At 43.9% G+C, this 13,765-nt stretch overlaps 1 protein-coding gene across 1 annotated transcript in view; it reads left to right on the plus strand.

Moving 5' to 3' along the window:
- Window positions 1-13,198: 13,198 nt before the first annotated feature.
- The window catches only part of SLC4A11 (solute carrier family 4 member 11), a 42,543-nt gene continuing 41,976 nt past the window's right edge, over window positions 13,199-13,765 (plus strand). The window contains exon 1 of the mRNA XM_032950364.2: window positions 13,199-13,652. Coding sequence (XP_032806255.1) covers window positions 13,634-13,652 — 19 coding nt within the window. The 5' untranslated portion in view covers window positions 13,199-13,633. The remainder of the gene's footprint in view (window positions 13,653-13,765) is intronic.

Below are 13,765 nucleotides of genomic sequence, written 5' to 3' on the forward strand. Positions count from 1 at the left end.
CACACTCACTACTATTCACACTCACTACTACTCACACTCACTACTATTCACACTCACTACTACTCACACTCACTACTACTCACACTCACTACTCACACTCACTACTACTCACCACTACTCACACTCACTACTCACACTCACTACTACTCACTACTATTCACACTCACTACTACTCACACTCACTACCACTCACTACTACTCACACTCACTACTACTCACACTCACTACTACTCACACTCACTACTACTCACTACTACTCACACTCACTACTATTCACACTCACTCACTACTCACACTCATTACCACTCACTACTACTCACACTCACTACTATTCACACTCACCACTACTCACACTCACTACTGCTCACACTCACTACTATTCACACTCACTACTACTCACTACTACTCACACTCACTCACTACTACTCACACTCACTCACTACTACTCACACTCACTACTACTCACTACTGCTCACACTCACTACTACTCACATTCACTACTCACACTCACTACTACTCACACTCACTACTCACACTCACAACTACTCACACTCACTACTACTCACACTCACTACTGCTCACACTACTCACACTCACTACTACTCACTACTGCTCACACTCACTACTCACACTCACTCACTACTCACACTCACTCACTACTCACACTCACTCACTACTCACACTCATTCACTACTACTCACACTCACTACTACTCACTACACTCACTACTCACACTCACTACTCACACTCACTACTACTCACTACTACTCACACTCACTACTCACACTCATTCACTACTCACACTCACTACTACTCACACTCACTACTCACACTCACCACTACTCACACTCACTACTACTCACTACTGCTCACACTCACTACTACTCACACTCACTACTACTCACTACTACTCACACTCACTACTACTCACTACTACTCACTACTACTCACACTCACCACTACTCACACTCACTACTACTCACACTCACTACGACTCACACTCACTACTACTCACACTCACTACTCACACTCACTACGACTCACTACTGCTCACACTTACTACTCACACTCACTCACTACTCACACTCATTCACTACTACTCACACTCAATCACTACTACTCACTACACTCACTCACTACTACTCACACTCACTACTCACACTCACTACTACTCACACTCACTACTCACACTCACTACTACTCACACTCAATACTCACACTCACTACTACTCACTACTGCTCACACTCACTACTCACTCACTACTCACACTCACTCACTACTACTCACTACACTCACTCACTACTACTCACACTCACTACTCACACTCACTACTACTCACACTCACCACTACTCACACTCACTACTACTCACTACTGCTCACACTCACTACTCACTCACTACTCACACTCATTCACTACTACTCACACTCACTACTACTCACTACACTCACTACTACTCACACTCACTACTCACACTCACTACTACTCACTACTGCTCACACTCACTACTCACTACGACTCACACTCACTACTCACACTCACTACGACTCACACTCACTACTCACACTCACTACTCACACTCTCTACTACTCACACTCACTACTACTCACACTCAATACTCACACTCACTACTACTCACACTCACTACTACTCACTACTGCTCACACTCACTACTCACACTCACTCACTACTCACACTCACTCACTACTGCTCACTACACTCACTCACTACTACTCACACTCACTACTACTCACACTCACTACTACTCACACTCACCACTACTCACACTCACTACTACTCACTACTGCTCACACTCACTACTCACACTCACTCACTATTCACACTCACTACTACTCACACTACTACTCACACTCACTACTACTCACACTCACTACTCACCACTACTCACACTCACTACTACTCACACTCACTACTCACACTCACTACTACTCACTACTACTCACACTCACTACTACTCACTCACTACTACTCACACTCACTACTACTCACTACACTCACTCACTACTACTCACACTCACTACTACTCACTACTACTCACACTCACTACTCACACTCACTCACTACTCACACTCACTACTACTCACACTCACTCACTACTCACACTCACTACTACTCACACTCACTCACTACTCACACTCATACACGGCTCACTGGCTCACACTCACTAATCACACGGCTCACACTCACATACACGGCTCACTCGCTCACACTCACACACGGCTCACACTCATCCACGGCTCACTCTCAATCATGCATAGACACAAACGCATGCGCGCTCGCACTTGTCCCTCTCACATACAAAAGGCGAGCATCCCCAGTATAGCCTTAACACACGTTTGGGGCAAGTGCTGTTAGCGAGCATCTATGAAGGCGGACACGGCACACCAAAGGGGTGGGTGGCCAGCTCCACGCCCGGCCGCCTTTGTCTCCCCAGTGACGTTGTTTACACACCACACCAGGTACTCATTTGAGGCTGAGTCGACCTAGGGGAGGAGGCCCAGGACCGGTTTCAGATAATCGTCACTGGTATTGGCCGTGTGCGGGACTCGAACGCGAGTCGACGGGTTCGTAGTGCAGAGCGTTAACCGTTGGACTCCCCACTTGAAATAAAAATATGCACACACTCATAAACAAATTCATTCCCACTCTCACTAAAAACACGCTCTCTGACTCACACCCAAACATTCGCTCTCACCCTCTCGCTCACAAACACGCCATCTCACTCTCACGCCGACTAAAAAAAACACACTCTCATCTCACTCCCTCTCACACGCGCTCTCAATCAAACACGTACGCGTTCACACTCACAAATAACATACACTCTCGTCAAACGTTCACTGACACTTTCTCAAACACATTCCAACACCCCCCCCCCCCCCCGTACTCCATCAGCCCATCTCAATGCAGCGTTGTGTCCGTGTGTCCCCCCCCCCTCCGGCCAAACGAGCTACTTGAATGGACATGCGGGGTTTTACGCGTAACCGCATCTTCGCCTGGCGGAGGAGCTCACCGATGGAACTATGTCCAGGTCTTTGAATGATCTGTGAGCTCACAGAATCCAGTTCGGTTAAACCCAGGATGGATGAATCATGGGTAGGCCAGCCTAAGTATGTCACGTCAACGCAGGTGTCCCTATAAAGTCTAAAGGTATCCATGATTTGCATTCAGGGAACAGAGGGCAAGATTGTGGTTGAGAACTGGTGCTTCGTGTGGAGAGACAGGCCAGGTAGTTTCCACGCGGCAATGTACAGGCCATGAAAAGAACGCCACTTGACTGATCCAAAAAGCTCTGGTGCCAAACCAGAGCTGACCATGAGCACCTGCCCCCAGGTATGGGAACTCCTCCACGCACTTTATCAATTGCCTTGTGCCTCTTGGTTTTCTGATATTTTTTGCTATTCAATATTTTCTTTGATAATGAACATTGCCTTTGAATGCTTACGTCGCAATTTTTTTTATAACTAGTTAATTTAATAAAAGTATAAGCATCGATGTTTAATTCCGATGTTTCAGTGCACACCGATATTTTCATGAGAAAATAAAATCGAGTGTTTGATGTATTTATATTTTTCATTCGATGTCCCTACCTCTGCACAACCGCACACCATGTAATCAGAGAGAGTCGAGCGGGTGGAGTTAATCTATGACAAAGCACCCAGGGAGGTGTTGTTTTCTGGTGGGGCTGGTGGTGGGGATCCCACTCTTTCGTGACACGCTCCAGGTCCAGCAGCAGTCTCCATTTAGGATACCGAAAAAACCAAAGAGTATAGGGAAATCATCGATACATCGGCGGTAAGTTTTGATGTTTTGGTTCTGATGCATCAATCTTTTGCACATTGATCTTGAGCCCTCCGATATCATTGGTAACATACATAGGAGTTTTTATTTCGTTGTTGAGTTTTTCACATTGGGATAAATAAAAAAAGCCAAATTATGCGAAATATCCCGCTGGCTGTTGGCCACCTAAAAACTGATCCCTCTCCAAACGTCGTTGGCAAGTACGGTGCATGCTTAATACATGCTTAATAATATAGGGGTTTTTGTGTAAGATCGCGTCAATATAAATGTGTCGTTAAAAATGTGTCGTTAAACCCGCCACCAGCCGATACAGCCAATTAGTAAGGTTTGTCACGTAAACAGAACATGCCAATTCGTTACTAGTACAGCACACCGGTGTGTTGGAGAGCAAATCCACATGTAAACGTTATGGATTTGCTCTCCAACACACGCTGTGCTGTACTAGTAACGAATTGACATGTTCTGTTTACGTGACAAACCTTACTAATTGGCTGTGTGGGTTTAATGACACATTTATATTTACGCGATCTAACCCAAAAAAACTAAATTATGAATGATATTGGTCGCGAAAGTCTACGTGTTAATCATTACATGCTGTTGATAGGTTCAAAGACCACGTTCTGGAAGGCAGACGTACATTTTATGTTGAATGAGTGTTGACCTTGTATCAATTGCCTTGTGCCTCTTGGTTTTCTGATATTTTTTGCTATTCATTTTCTTTGATAATGAACATTGCCTTTGAATGCTTACATCGCAATTTTCTTTGTAAATAGTTCATTTTAAAAAAAAGTATAAGCATCGATGTTTAATTCCGATGTTTCAGTGCACACCGATATTTTCATGAGAAAATAAAATCGAGTGTTTAATATACTTATATTTTTCATTCGATGTCCCTACCTCTGCACAACCGCACACCATGTAGTCAGAGAGAGTCGAGCGGGTGGAGTTATTCTATGACAAAGCGCCCAGGGAGGTGTTGTTTTCTGGTGGGGCTGGCGGTGAGGATCCCACTCTTTCGTGACACGCTCCAGGTTCAGCAGCAGTCTCCATTTCATTCTCAGAGCGAGCTGAAATTACCAGGTCATCAGCATATAGTTTTTAGACATCATTAGCTAAAACACATGCTCTTACACACACTCCTCCCGTCGTTCCATGTTGTACATAACATGCTCAGTATATTCTTAGTTATTTCGGTAAAGTCACGTAGAAGGGAAACAATAAAATAATAAAAATGATAAAACAATTAAATTCTCGCGACGTTTCGACCGCCACTTTTTTCAAAATTTCTTGCTGTGGTTTTCACACCTGATGATGATTGCTTGTGTTGCAGTCGAAACGTCGTGAGAAATTTGTTGTTTTATATTTTTATTATTTTTTGTTTCCCTTCTACGTGACTTTACCGAAAGAACCAAGAACATGAATCCCTGCAGTCACGAAAGCTTTAAATCAGAATTTGACACGCGCAGTGTTACACACATGGCATGAAACGCAATCATAGCTGTTTAGGTTATGATAATTCGCTTGTGTTATTCGAATGCGTTGTACTGTTTTTAGAATTACCGCATTATAATAATAATGAAGACCTCATTGAGTCTTATACGTTTTTCAGAGGACCCCCGTGTTGAGATGTATCACCAATTGCTTTAATTTTGTTACAGCGTGATTTGCATGTGGGAAAAGACTTGTACTTTGAGAAGACTCATCACGCATGGGTGGGTATGACGTTCAAAGGACTGCACAGATTGGTTCACAAACCCCGCTTGCTGGATTGACACCTTCTGGCTACATTGCAACCCAGAATGTTGAGAGTTTTACAAATTCTTATGCGGTCGATAAACCAGTACACAGATATGAATTTAGCAACATTTATACGAGCTTAATATTAAAATTACATTTGCAAGCGTGCTTAAAGTGCAGTAATCTGTAAATTCTACGCAGCATGCTGATATATTAGTTACATAAATAGCATCTCCTAATGTGGTCCTATTTTTACATTTATCAGGGCTTCATTTCATTCTGAATATTTCCCATACCGCTGATAACTTGGAGAAGGAAGTGAGTATCAGCCACAACCATCGTGGCAGCATACTTGACGTGGTGTGCCGATGGTGAAAGAAATTCCGGGTCAACGACCCTGACAGATCCGGCTAAAATCAAACCCCAAATCATTTGGAAGAGATAACGCTCGAATTTGTGTATATATACTGCAGCAGTAAAGCCATAGTACACGCATGCAGTCTCAATAAATGTGGGTTGTGGTACGGGCAGACAATACAGCTGCTGTACTGATAGGCCTGAGGAGGTAAACTCTTCAAACCTTGTTCAAGTATGCAATTTAGAAGCAAGGATAAACCTTTTTACGACCCATTCAAGATAACATAAAATTGTCCTTACAGCATTCGTTAAACATTCCAAAAGAGAAAAAAACTCCATAACCATCCGCCGTGATACATTCGACCGACATGCTTCCTTCGAGAAGCTATGAATATATCTCAACTATAAGACAAGGAAGAGGATTTCCAACTTTCAAACATATGGATAGCGTTTATCTCAAACCCACTACAACTACCCCACCAGATTCAAGACACCAATTAAATCCCAAAGAAGGAAAACCCGATATGCACTCTCTCTCCTCTCCCCATCCACACCAAAGACATACACTCCTCCCTCCCACGCTCAGCATTTCCAGCCAACCCTAACCCAACATTCATCCCCGAAATATATTTTTTTCATTAAAAAAGAGAGAAAGATTCTTAATTTATTAAACAAACACGGGTGGGAAATATACACTGGGACACTCCAGGAAATACTCGCACCACATGCATTCGTTGTTATTATTCAATGTCAAATGCAGTTTTCAAGAAAGCGAATGAGTCCAACAGCCCCCCCCCCCCAATCGAGAGGTGTGCTTGAATGTGCATCTATGAGCGGAGTGAGTGGTTGAGATTGTCGCAGAAAAGGCGAAGGGGGGGGGGGTCTGCCCCGCGTCGTGGTCACTTAAACGGCGAAGTTTTGAACCACGACCGAAATCTCTCAGCCGTGGAGTTGGCCTCGGTAGTCACGGTGGTGTTGTTAACGTCTTGAGAACTGGAAATCACCAACGGTGTGAACTGCCTCGTTCACAGAGCACGCACTGCTCACTAGGACCAGTCCGGTATCCGCCTGGTTCTCCGTCCCCCCCACCTCCCCATCTTCCTTGCTCCGTATGGAGCCGAGCCACGTTTTATTTGTATACAGCGCATGGAGGCACCTGCAGCTTTGCACCAATGTACGTCTCGGCTTCACCTTGCCCTTTCTCGCTGGAGCTCAGCTTGGACTTGGACGTTCTCCGGCAGATCAGGTTAACGTTGAAGTTGCCGTAAACAGAATAACAGAAGCCCTCTCCTCCATGAGCATGCGGCTCCTGAATTCGCTGTAGACGGCGACCCTCTGCCCGCAGAGGTCGTCCAAGTTCACACCACGCCAAAAAAATGTTTCCACAGTCTCATCAAATTTGAGTGCGCCTCACCCAGCGCACAAAGTAAGCACTATACAATTATAAACGGTCTTTTTTGGTTCTTTCGGTAAAGTCACGTAGAATGAGAATAAAATAATAAATTGATAAAATAAAATAACACAATAAAATTCTCACGACGTTTCGGCCACAACACAAGCGGCCTTCATCAGGTGAAGGGACGAGACTGTCCTCCAGACAGTCTCGTCCCTTCACCTGTGGCCGAAACGTCGTGAGAATTTTATTGTGTTGTTTTATTTTATCAATTTATTATTTTATTCTCATTCTACGTGACTTTACCGAAAGAACCAAAGAAGATGAATCCTTGCAGTCACGAAAGCTTTAAATCGAAATTATAAACGATGTTTTATTTTACCCTATACAGCCCGCCGAGCTATGCGGCTCTTATCCAGAAACGACCTGGCCACAAATGGTGGCTCAACGAAGTGGCTTATCATCGTGTGGACATTTATCGCAGCCAAATGCTCTCAACGCGTGTTTCTAAATGTGTAAAGGGGGAAACCGGAGGACCGGAAGTTAAAACAATTTGCGCGACCACAGAGAGAGAGAGAAAGACATGAAGGCGTCAGGTTCAGGACCACGACCTCCTGCATACCAGGCGAGGTAGTTAACATCTCGCCACCGTGACGCCTCACCGGTAGGCGCCGGCCTGTCACACAGGCACCTTGGTTCGGCATAAATGGTTGCGCTGGGTAGGGACGTGCGTGCAGGACTGGAGAAGCCCCGGTTACCGAGACAGGCATTGGAGCGGTCTCGCAAGAGTCCAGCGACCGAGAGAGAGAGAGACCTATATGAACCAGGTGGTGGGTCACTGTTGAGTGAGAGTTTTGAGGCATGTCCACATTGCAGCCGCTGCGAGATGCGGTGGAGGATTCAAAGCATCGACGAGATGCGGTACCATCAGTGGCTTTGGCACAGGGAGGGAAAGGCCTTGGTGCAAAATGCATGGTGTGTGAGTGACAGCGCATGTAGGTGACCTGTGACAGACTTTGTTGACACGTTCTCTCTGGAACGCGGCCTTGGATAATGCTGCTGATTATAAGCAGACTACGTCTCATTTTCTCTGTATTCTGTGATTTGCGGTGGCCACAAATTAGTTCTATTTGACGTATTAAATCGTACTATTTTTTTTTGCGCTCACTGTGTGTTGTAATCTGGCTGCAAACCCATTCTTTGTTCTCGGCTACATCCAAATGTTCCAACATGAAGTGTGGGCAACCCATCTTAAATAGACACGGACACATGTTTTAAAGGATGCACTTGGCTATGTGAAAAACGTATGTAACAAAAATGTGACGCGATGTATTTGTAGTCCTCATAAAATATTTAACAAGCAGAAAGATATAACAAGTCTCTGATATATACTGTAACTAATGCAATATTAAATGTTGTGTTTGGAGTATTGATTCATTTAAAAATAACTTTAAATACCGTGTAAATTGTGCCTTCATTAATTGACCTTTAATTATAATTTTTTGTTGAATGCGGCCATAACATTCGTTTTTCATAGCCTTGCTTCTGACGTGATGTTACATGAAGGCAGTTCTGTAAGGCTGTTAGCCAAGACGCCTGACGAAACGTCTTATCGGCACCCAACTTTCAAGGAATAATGGGAAGTGGTCAAGACGAATGATGGAGTAGCAGCCAAAGTAGGCAAACATGCCAGATATATAAACAGACACAACTTCAACCGGGAAGATGGATACAAACTGAGTAATCATTGGAAGGACGTTATTAACCAAGTAAAGTCTTAACTGACTGTGATGTTTCCATCCTACCTGCCTATGTCAGCTATTATTTCCGACTCTCTGAGTACATCACCAGGTGAAATATCTGTGAGGTGGCCCAGCCACGGGAGGATCCCCTCCGGTGTCTGGGACTGTCTCACATTGACATGCTAATCTCTCTTACATTGGCATGTCAATCTTTCACATTGACGTGCAAATCTATCTTACATTGACATGCTAATCTCTTACATTGACATGCTAATCTCTTACATTGACATGCTAATCTCTCTTACATTAACATGTCAATCTTTCACACTGACATGCTAATCTCTCTTACATTGGCATGTAAATCTCTCTTAGATTGACATGTTAATCTCTCTTACATTAACATGCTAATCTCTCACATTGACATGCTTATCTCTCATATTGACATGCTCATCTCTCTTACATTGACATGCTCATCTCTCTTACATGCTATTCTCTCTTACATTGACATATCAATCTTTCACATTGACATGCTAATCTCTCTTACATTGACATGCTAATATTTTACATTGACATGCTTATCGCTCACATTGACATGCTTATCTCTGACATTGGCATGCTAATCTCTTACATTGACATGCTTATCTCTCACATTGACATGCTAATCTCGCACATTGACATGCTTATATGTCACATTGACATGCTAATCTCTATCACATTGACATGCTAATCTCTCTTGCATTGACATGTCACTCTCTCACATTGACATGCTAATATCTCTTACATTGACATGCTAAACTCTCTTACATTGACATGTCAATCTCTTACATTGACATGCTAATATCTCACATTTACATTTACGTACAAATTCCTTCTCTACCTTCGCCCACTTACCCTTGGGTTGAGCCCACCAAAATCCGATATAAACTCTTGTTGCAGCAGCTCTGTCTCCTATGTCAGCAGTTCTGCTGTGTCTGTTCCACCTGATGACGGACGCTTGTGTTGTGATCGAAACGTCGTGATTTATTTTATTTTATACCTACCTGACTTTATCGAAAGAACCAAAGAGTATGGATTCCTGCAGTCACGAAAGCTTCAAATGAAGATCAAACATGCCTGTCAATGAGCTCGATGGAGTGTTACATCGTGGGACTATGAGGGGATGTTGATTGCTTGAGGATGCCTTCATCCAGCAGTGGATAATGACTCCAAAGCCTAACCAAGTCTATTCCCAGAACGATTCTGTACCTAACGATTGGCCAATTCATTCATGGGAAGCAAAGTGTGTTGAATAAACACTGAACCGCTACTTTTACGGTGAGATGTGAGGCTTATGTAAGCTTACATTTAAATGTCTATTTTCCATAACCGCCTGCATTTTACCACCGGATCTTATGTGTGCAGAAGAGCGCCGCTATCTGCGCCGATAATTATCCAGAAAACTCGCGCTTGCGTGGGTGTGTGGCAGAGTCTGCATGGTGATGTGGGCTACACGGAAAGTGGTAAATCACATGTACTGTACATGCAAAAAAATAATGATCATGTAAATTTAATGTCATAGTACTTCCAACAAAGAGAGAATTTTAGGCTTCGTGAGTGGGTAAAAGCGATAGTGGGGAAAAGGTAATGAATGGGTTCTTGAAACAATATTACCCAGTGGAAATTTTTAAATATACTCTCTTACTTCACGTACTGTGCACTAAAAGGAACAAGATAACACACAAATTCGACTGCCCTCTGTTTACAAGCCTTAGCTGACTGCTCGGTCATACATTGCATCAGTTACGTAATGTAACCTGAGCCACAAACACAGGCCAGCCTGCTGATGAGAAGGGATGGGTTACATAGCCACCCATCTCCCAAAGCTGAGCTCTTTTAAAAAAGGGTACAGTTTAAATCCTATTTTAAGCATGAAATTCATATAGATATGCTTGCTTTTTGTAAAGCCGTTTGTCACAATCCACCGCTGATGAAGGCGTTTCCAATGCCCGTTGTCGGTAATGGGGATTGATGTTTGACCATACTTCACCACGCTGGTCAGTGAGGGCTAGTTAAGTCGGGGGAGCTCATGGTGGATTCTTATACCACATGGCAGAGTATCGAACTAAGGTTGCCAGGCTCATAGCGCGGTGCACCAACCTCTGTGCCACCCTTGCTCGAATTCGGTAAAATAAATAAAACCTCAATACTGTATTTCAAGAGCCGCAATGCAATGTGGTGAATCCGAGACGGTCCCGAATAAATAAGGTCACGGAGAAGTGTGATCCCTGTGACTTCGTCTTTTGTATTACAATTTACTGCACAATACTGTAAATCAATTTCGGAATGTCGCCGTGTGGTGTAACGGTTCTCAAACTGGACGTCATATGCCGGTGGTTGCTGGTTTTATCTCTTTACAAAACACAAAACAGCGGATAGGTTAATTAATCCCCCTACCTCTGTCCAATCAGCGGCAGTGCACGTGGGTACACCAAAGTTAGTGGAGCGACAGGTCGCATATGGTGGGGTGGAGTGTGGGTCCTCCCACGTGTTTCAAGACGTCTAGGTCAGTGTGGCACAGAGTAGGACAACATATCCTCCAGCGGGGGCGCTGTAGAGGGCCTTTACGAGAGGGGGAGCTCTCAAAGAACTCTCTTGTGTATATGTATGTTGAACTTCTTTCGCACCGTACGTAGCCGACCGTGCTAGTCGGAGGTGCGGGGGAAAGACAATAAGCTAAGCACACAAAAGCAGTTTTCAATCTTGAACTCCCTCTAGTCAAGTGCCTACCGACAGCAGTGGCGTGGGTAACAACTTTGAGGGCTACACCTTTACCTGTTACGGTCTTAAGTTAAACACAATTTACAATATATTTATATCGTATGCAAAGTATATGCAAATTAATTCACTTCTATTTTACAAAGCAAAAATTGTGTGTACTTGGCGCACTTTAAATCAGCTCGTGCGTCAACTGCGGGTTCATGATGTCGTGGCCAAGTCTGAACTTTGTGCATTATAAAGTAGCTTAACAAATACAGTTCACCTTGCAAATAGCTTCAGCCTTCAAGAAAGTGTGGCCCATGGAAAAATCTCATTAAACTCCGTGTCGCAATCGGTTTGCCAAACGATGTTCATCAGCCATGACCAATCTACTGCTGGATTAATTAAGGCCTCTCCAAGCCACTTGACATCTCTCATGGACCTGCGATGTTAGTGATCCACCTAGCACCTGCCTGCACAAGAACTGATTTAATCGCTCCACGGTAGATGGCCTCTCAAAAATGTAGTTTGACAAATATTTCACATCGTGTAGGTATAATTATATTCTAATTCGGATTCATACAGCACCTTTTTTTCAAGGCGCTTTACAGTGCAATGTTTAACTTAGAATCTAAGTTTATGATCTAAGTTAAACTCAAAATCTAAGTTAAACACGATCTAACCCAAAATAAGCTAATTGTCTATCAAATTAGTCGTGAAAGCCTATCCATAAAATATGTGGTTTACAATATTCCACAGCTAACGATTTTATTCTCTCACAAACTCCAGAAAAAATTATGCCAGAATTCCTCCTCGAGTATTTGGGTAATTTGTAAATAGACGTGTTCTGGTAAACATCATTTAAATGTAAATGTGCTAAATAAATTACGCTTTTGCAGTCATTATACATATCCTATTGCATGAACAGTAATACAGAACCCTTTGAAATGTTGACGGGTATACCACTGTGTAATCAACAAACAATATCTCCTTCACTTATCTGTCTCGTCACATACAAAAAAATAATGTCATACAAAACACATCAGCAGCACGACCTTCTTCTGGGAGTGCATAATTTCAGCAAGCATTGTTAACAGATTCGACACTCAAGAGTCTACTCAGTAACCAGTCAGGTTTACTTTAATCAATGCTGGTAGAACTGCTGCTCATCGTACAGGCAAGTTACCCCTCCCCCTTTACTCGATGTTGCTCCTAATTACGATGCGAAATTATACATGACCCAAAGTAATCATTAGAAAATATATTCTCGTCAACGATACTGATGATTACCATCATCACCATCATTGTTTCACGAGTTAAATTTTAGAAAACATCGAGGTTGTTATTTAACGCATGGCATAGGGCAGTTCACTCTGCCACTGCACCAGCAAGTGTCTTTTGTTGTTCTGATCAGCGGCTTAGCACAATGGCATTTTTGTGTTTCAAGAGGCTGCGTGCCGGTGCTTAACATATCCGGGTTCGATTCCTGGTGAAGTCGGGTGGGTGGCACTCTCTCCCTCTGGCAAGTTTATAATCCTCCCGCATTGTACCTTTTGTTCGCATTGTGTCGTCGGGCTATTTTGCGATTGGGTGGTGCCCCGCATATTGGTGGGGCGAAGCGTGGGTAACAGCCGCCAGGCCCGCTCGCACCCACCCCTCGCTCAACACGTCTGGCCAGTCTCCAAAAAAAATAAAGGGCTAAATAAAGAAACGCGACTCCCGTTGTCCACACACAGCGGGGGGTTGAGAGCATTGTCCTCGCCTTCGGTGGCGTGGCGGCGGTTGCCGTTCTGCAAGTGCGGCGAATTCATTCGAGTGGAGGTCACCCGCTTCGGCGAATCTCCCAACGATGATCCTCTTCACGACGGGTGAGCCGAGTGAGGGTTGTGTTGTCGTGAGAGCAACCACTTCCCAACATCTTACGGGAGGGAGTTGCGCGAAAGTGATGCGTTTGTCGAGACTGGCGGTGAGAACCGTAGAG

The sequence above is a fragment of the Petromyzon marinus genome, chromosome 9 (genome assembly GCF_048934315.1).
Source record: "Petromyzon marinus isolate PM22_M1 ecotype Great Lakes invasive population chromosome 9, UKy_Petmar_22M1.pri1.0, whole genome shotgun sequence".
Lineage (NCBI taxonomy): Eukaryota > Metazoa > Chordata > Hyperoartia > Petromyzontiformes > Petromyzontidae > Petromyzon > Petromyzon marinus.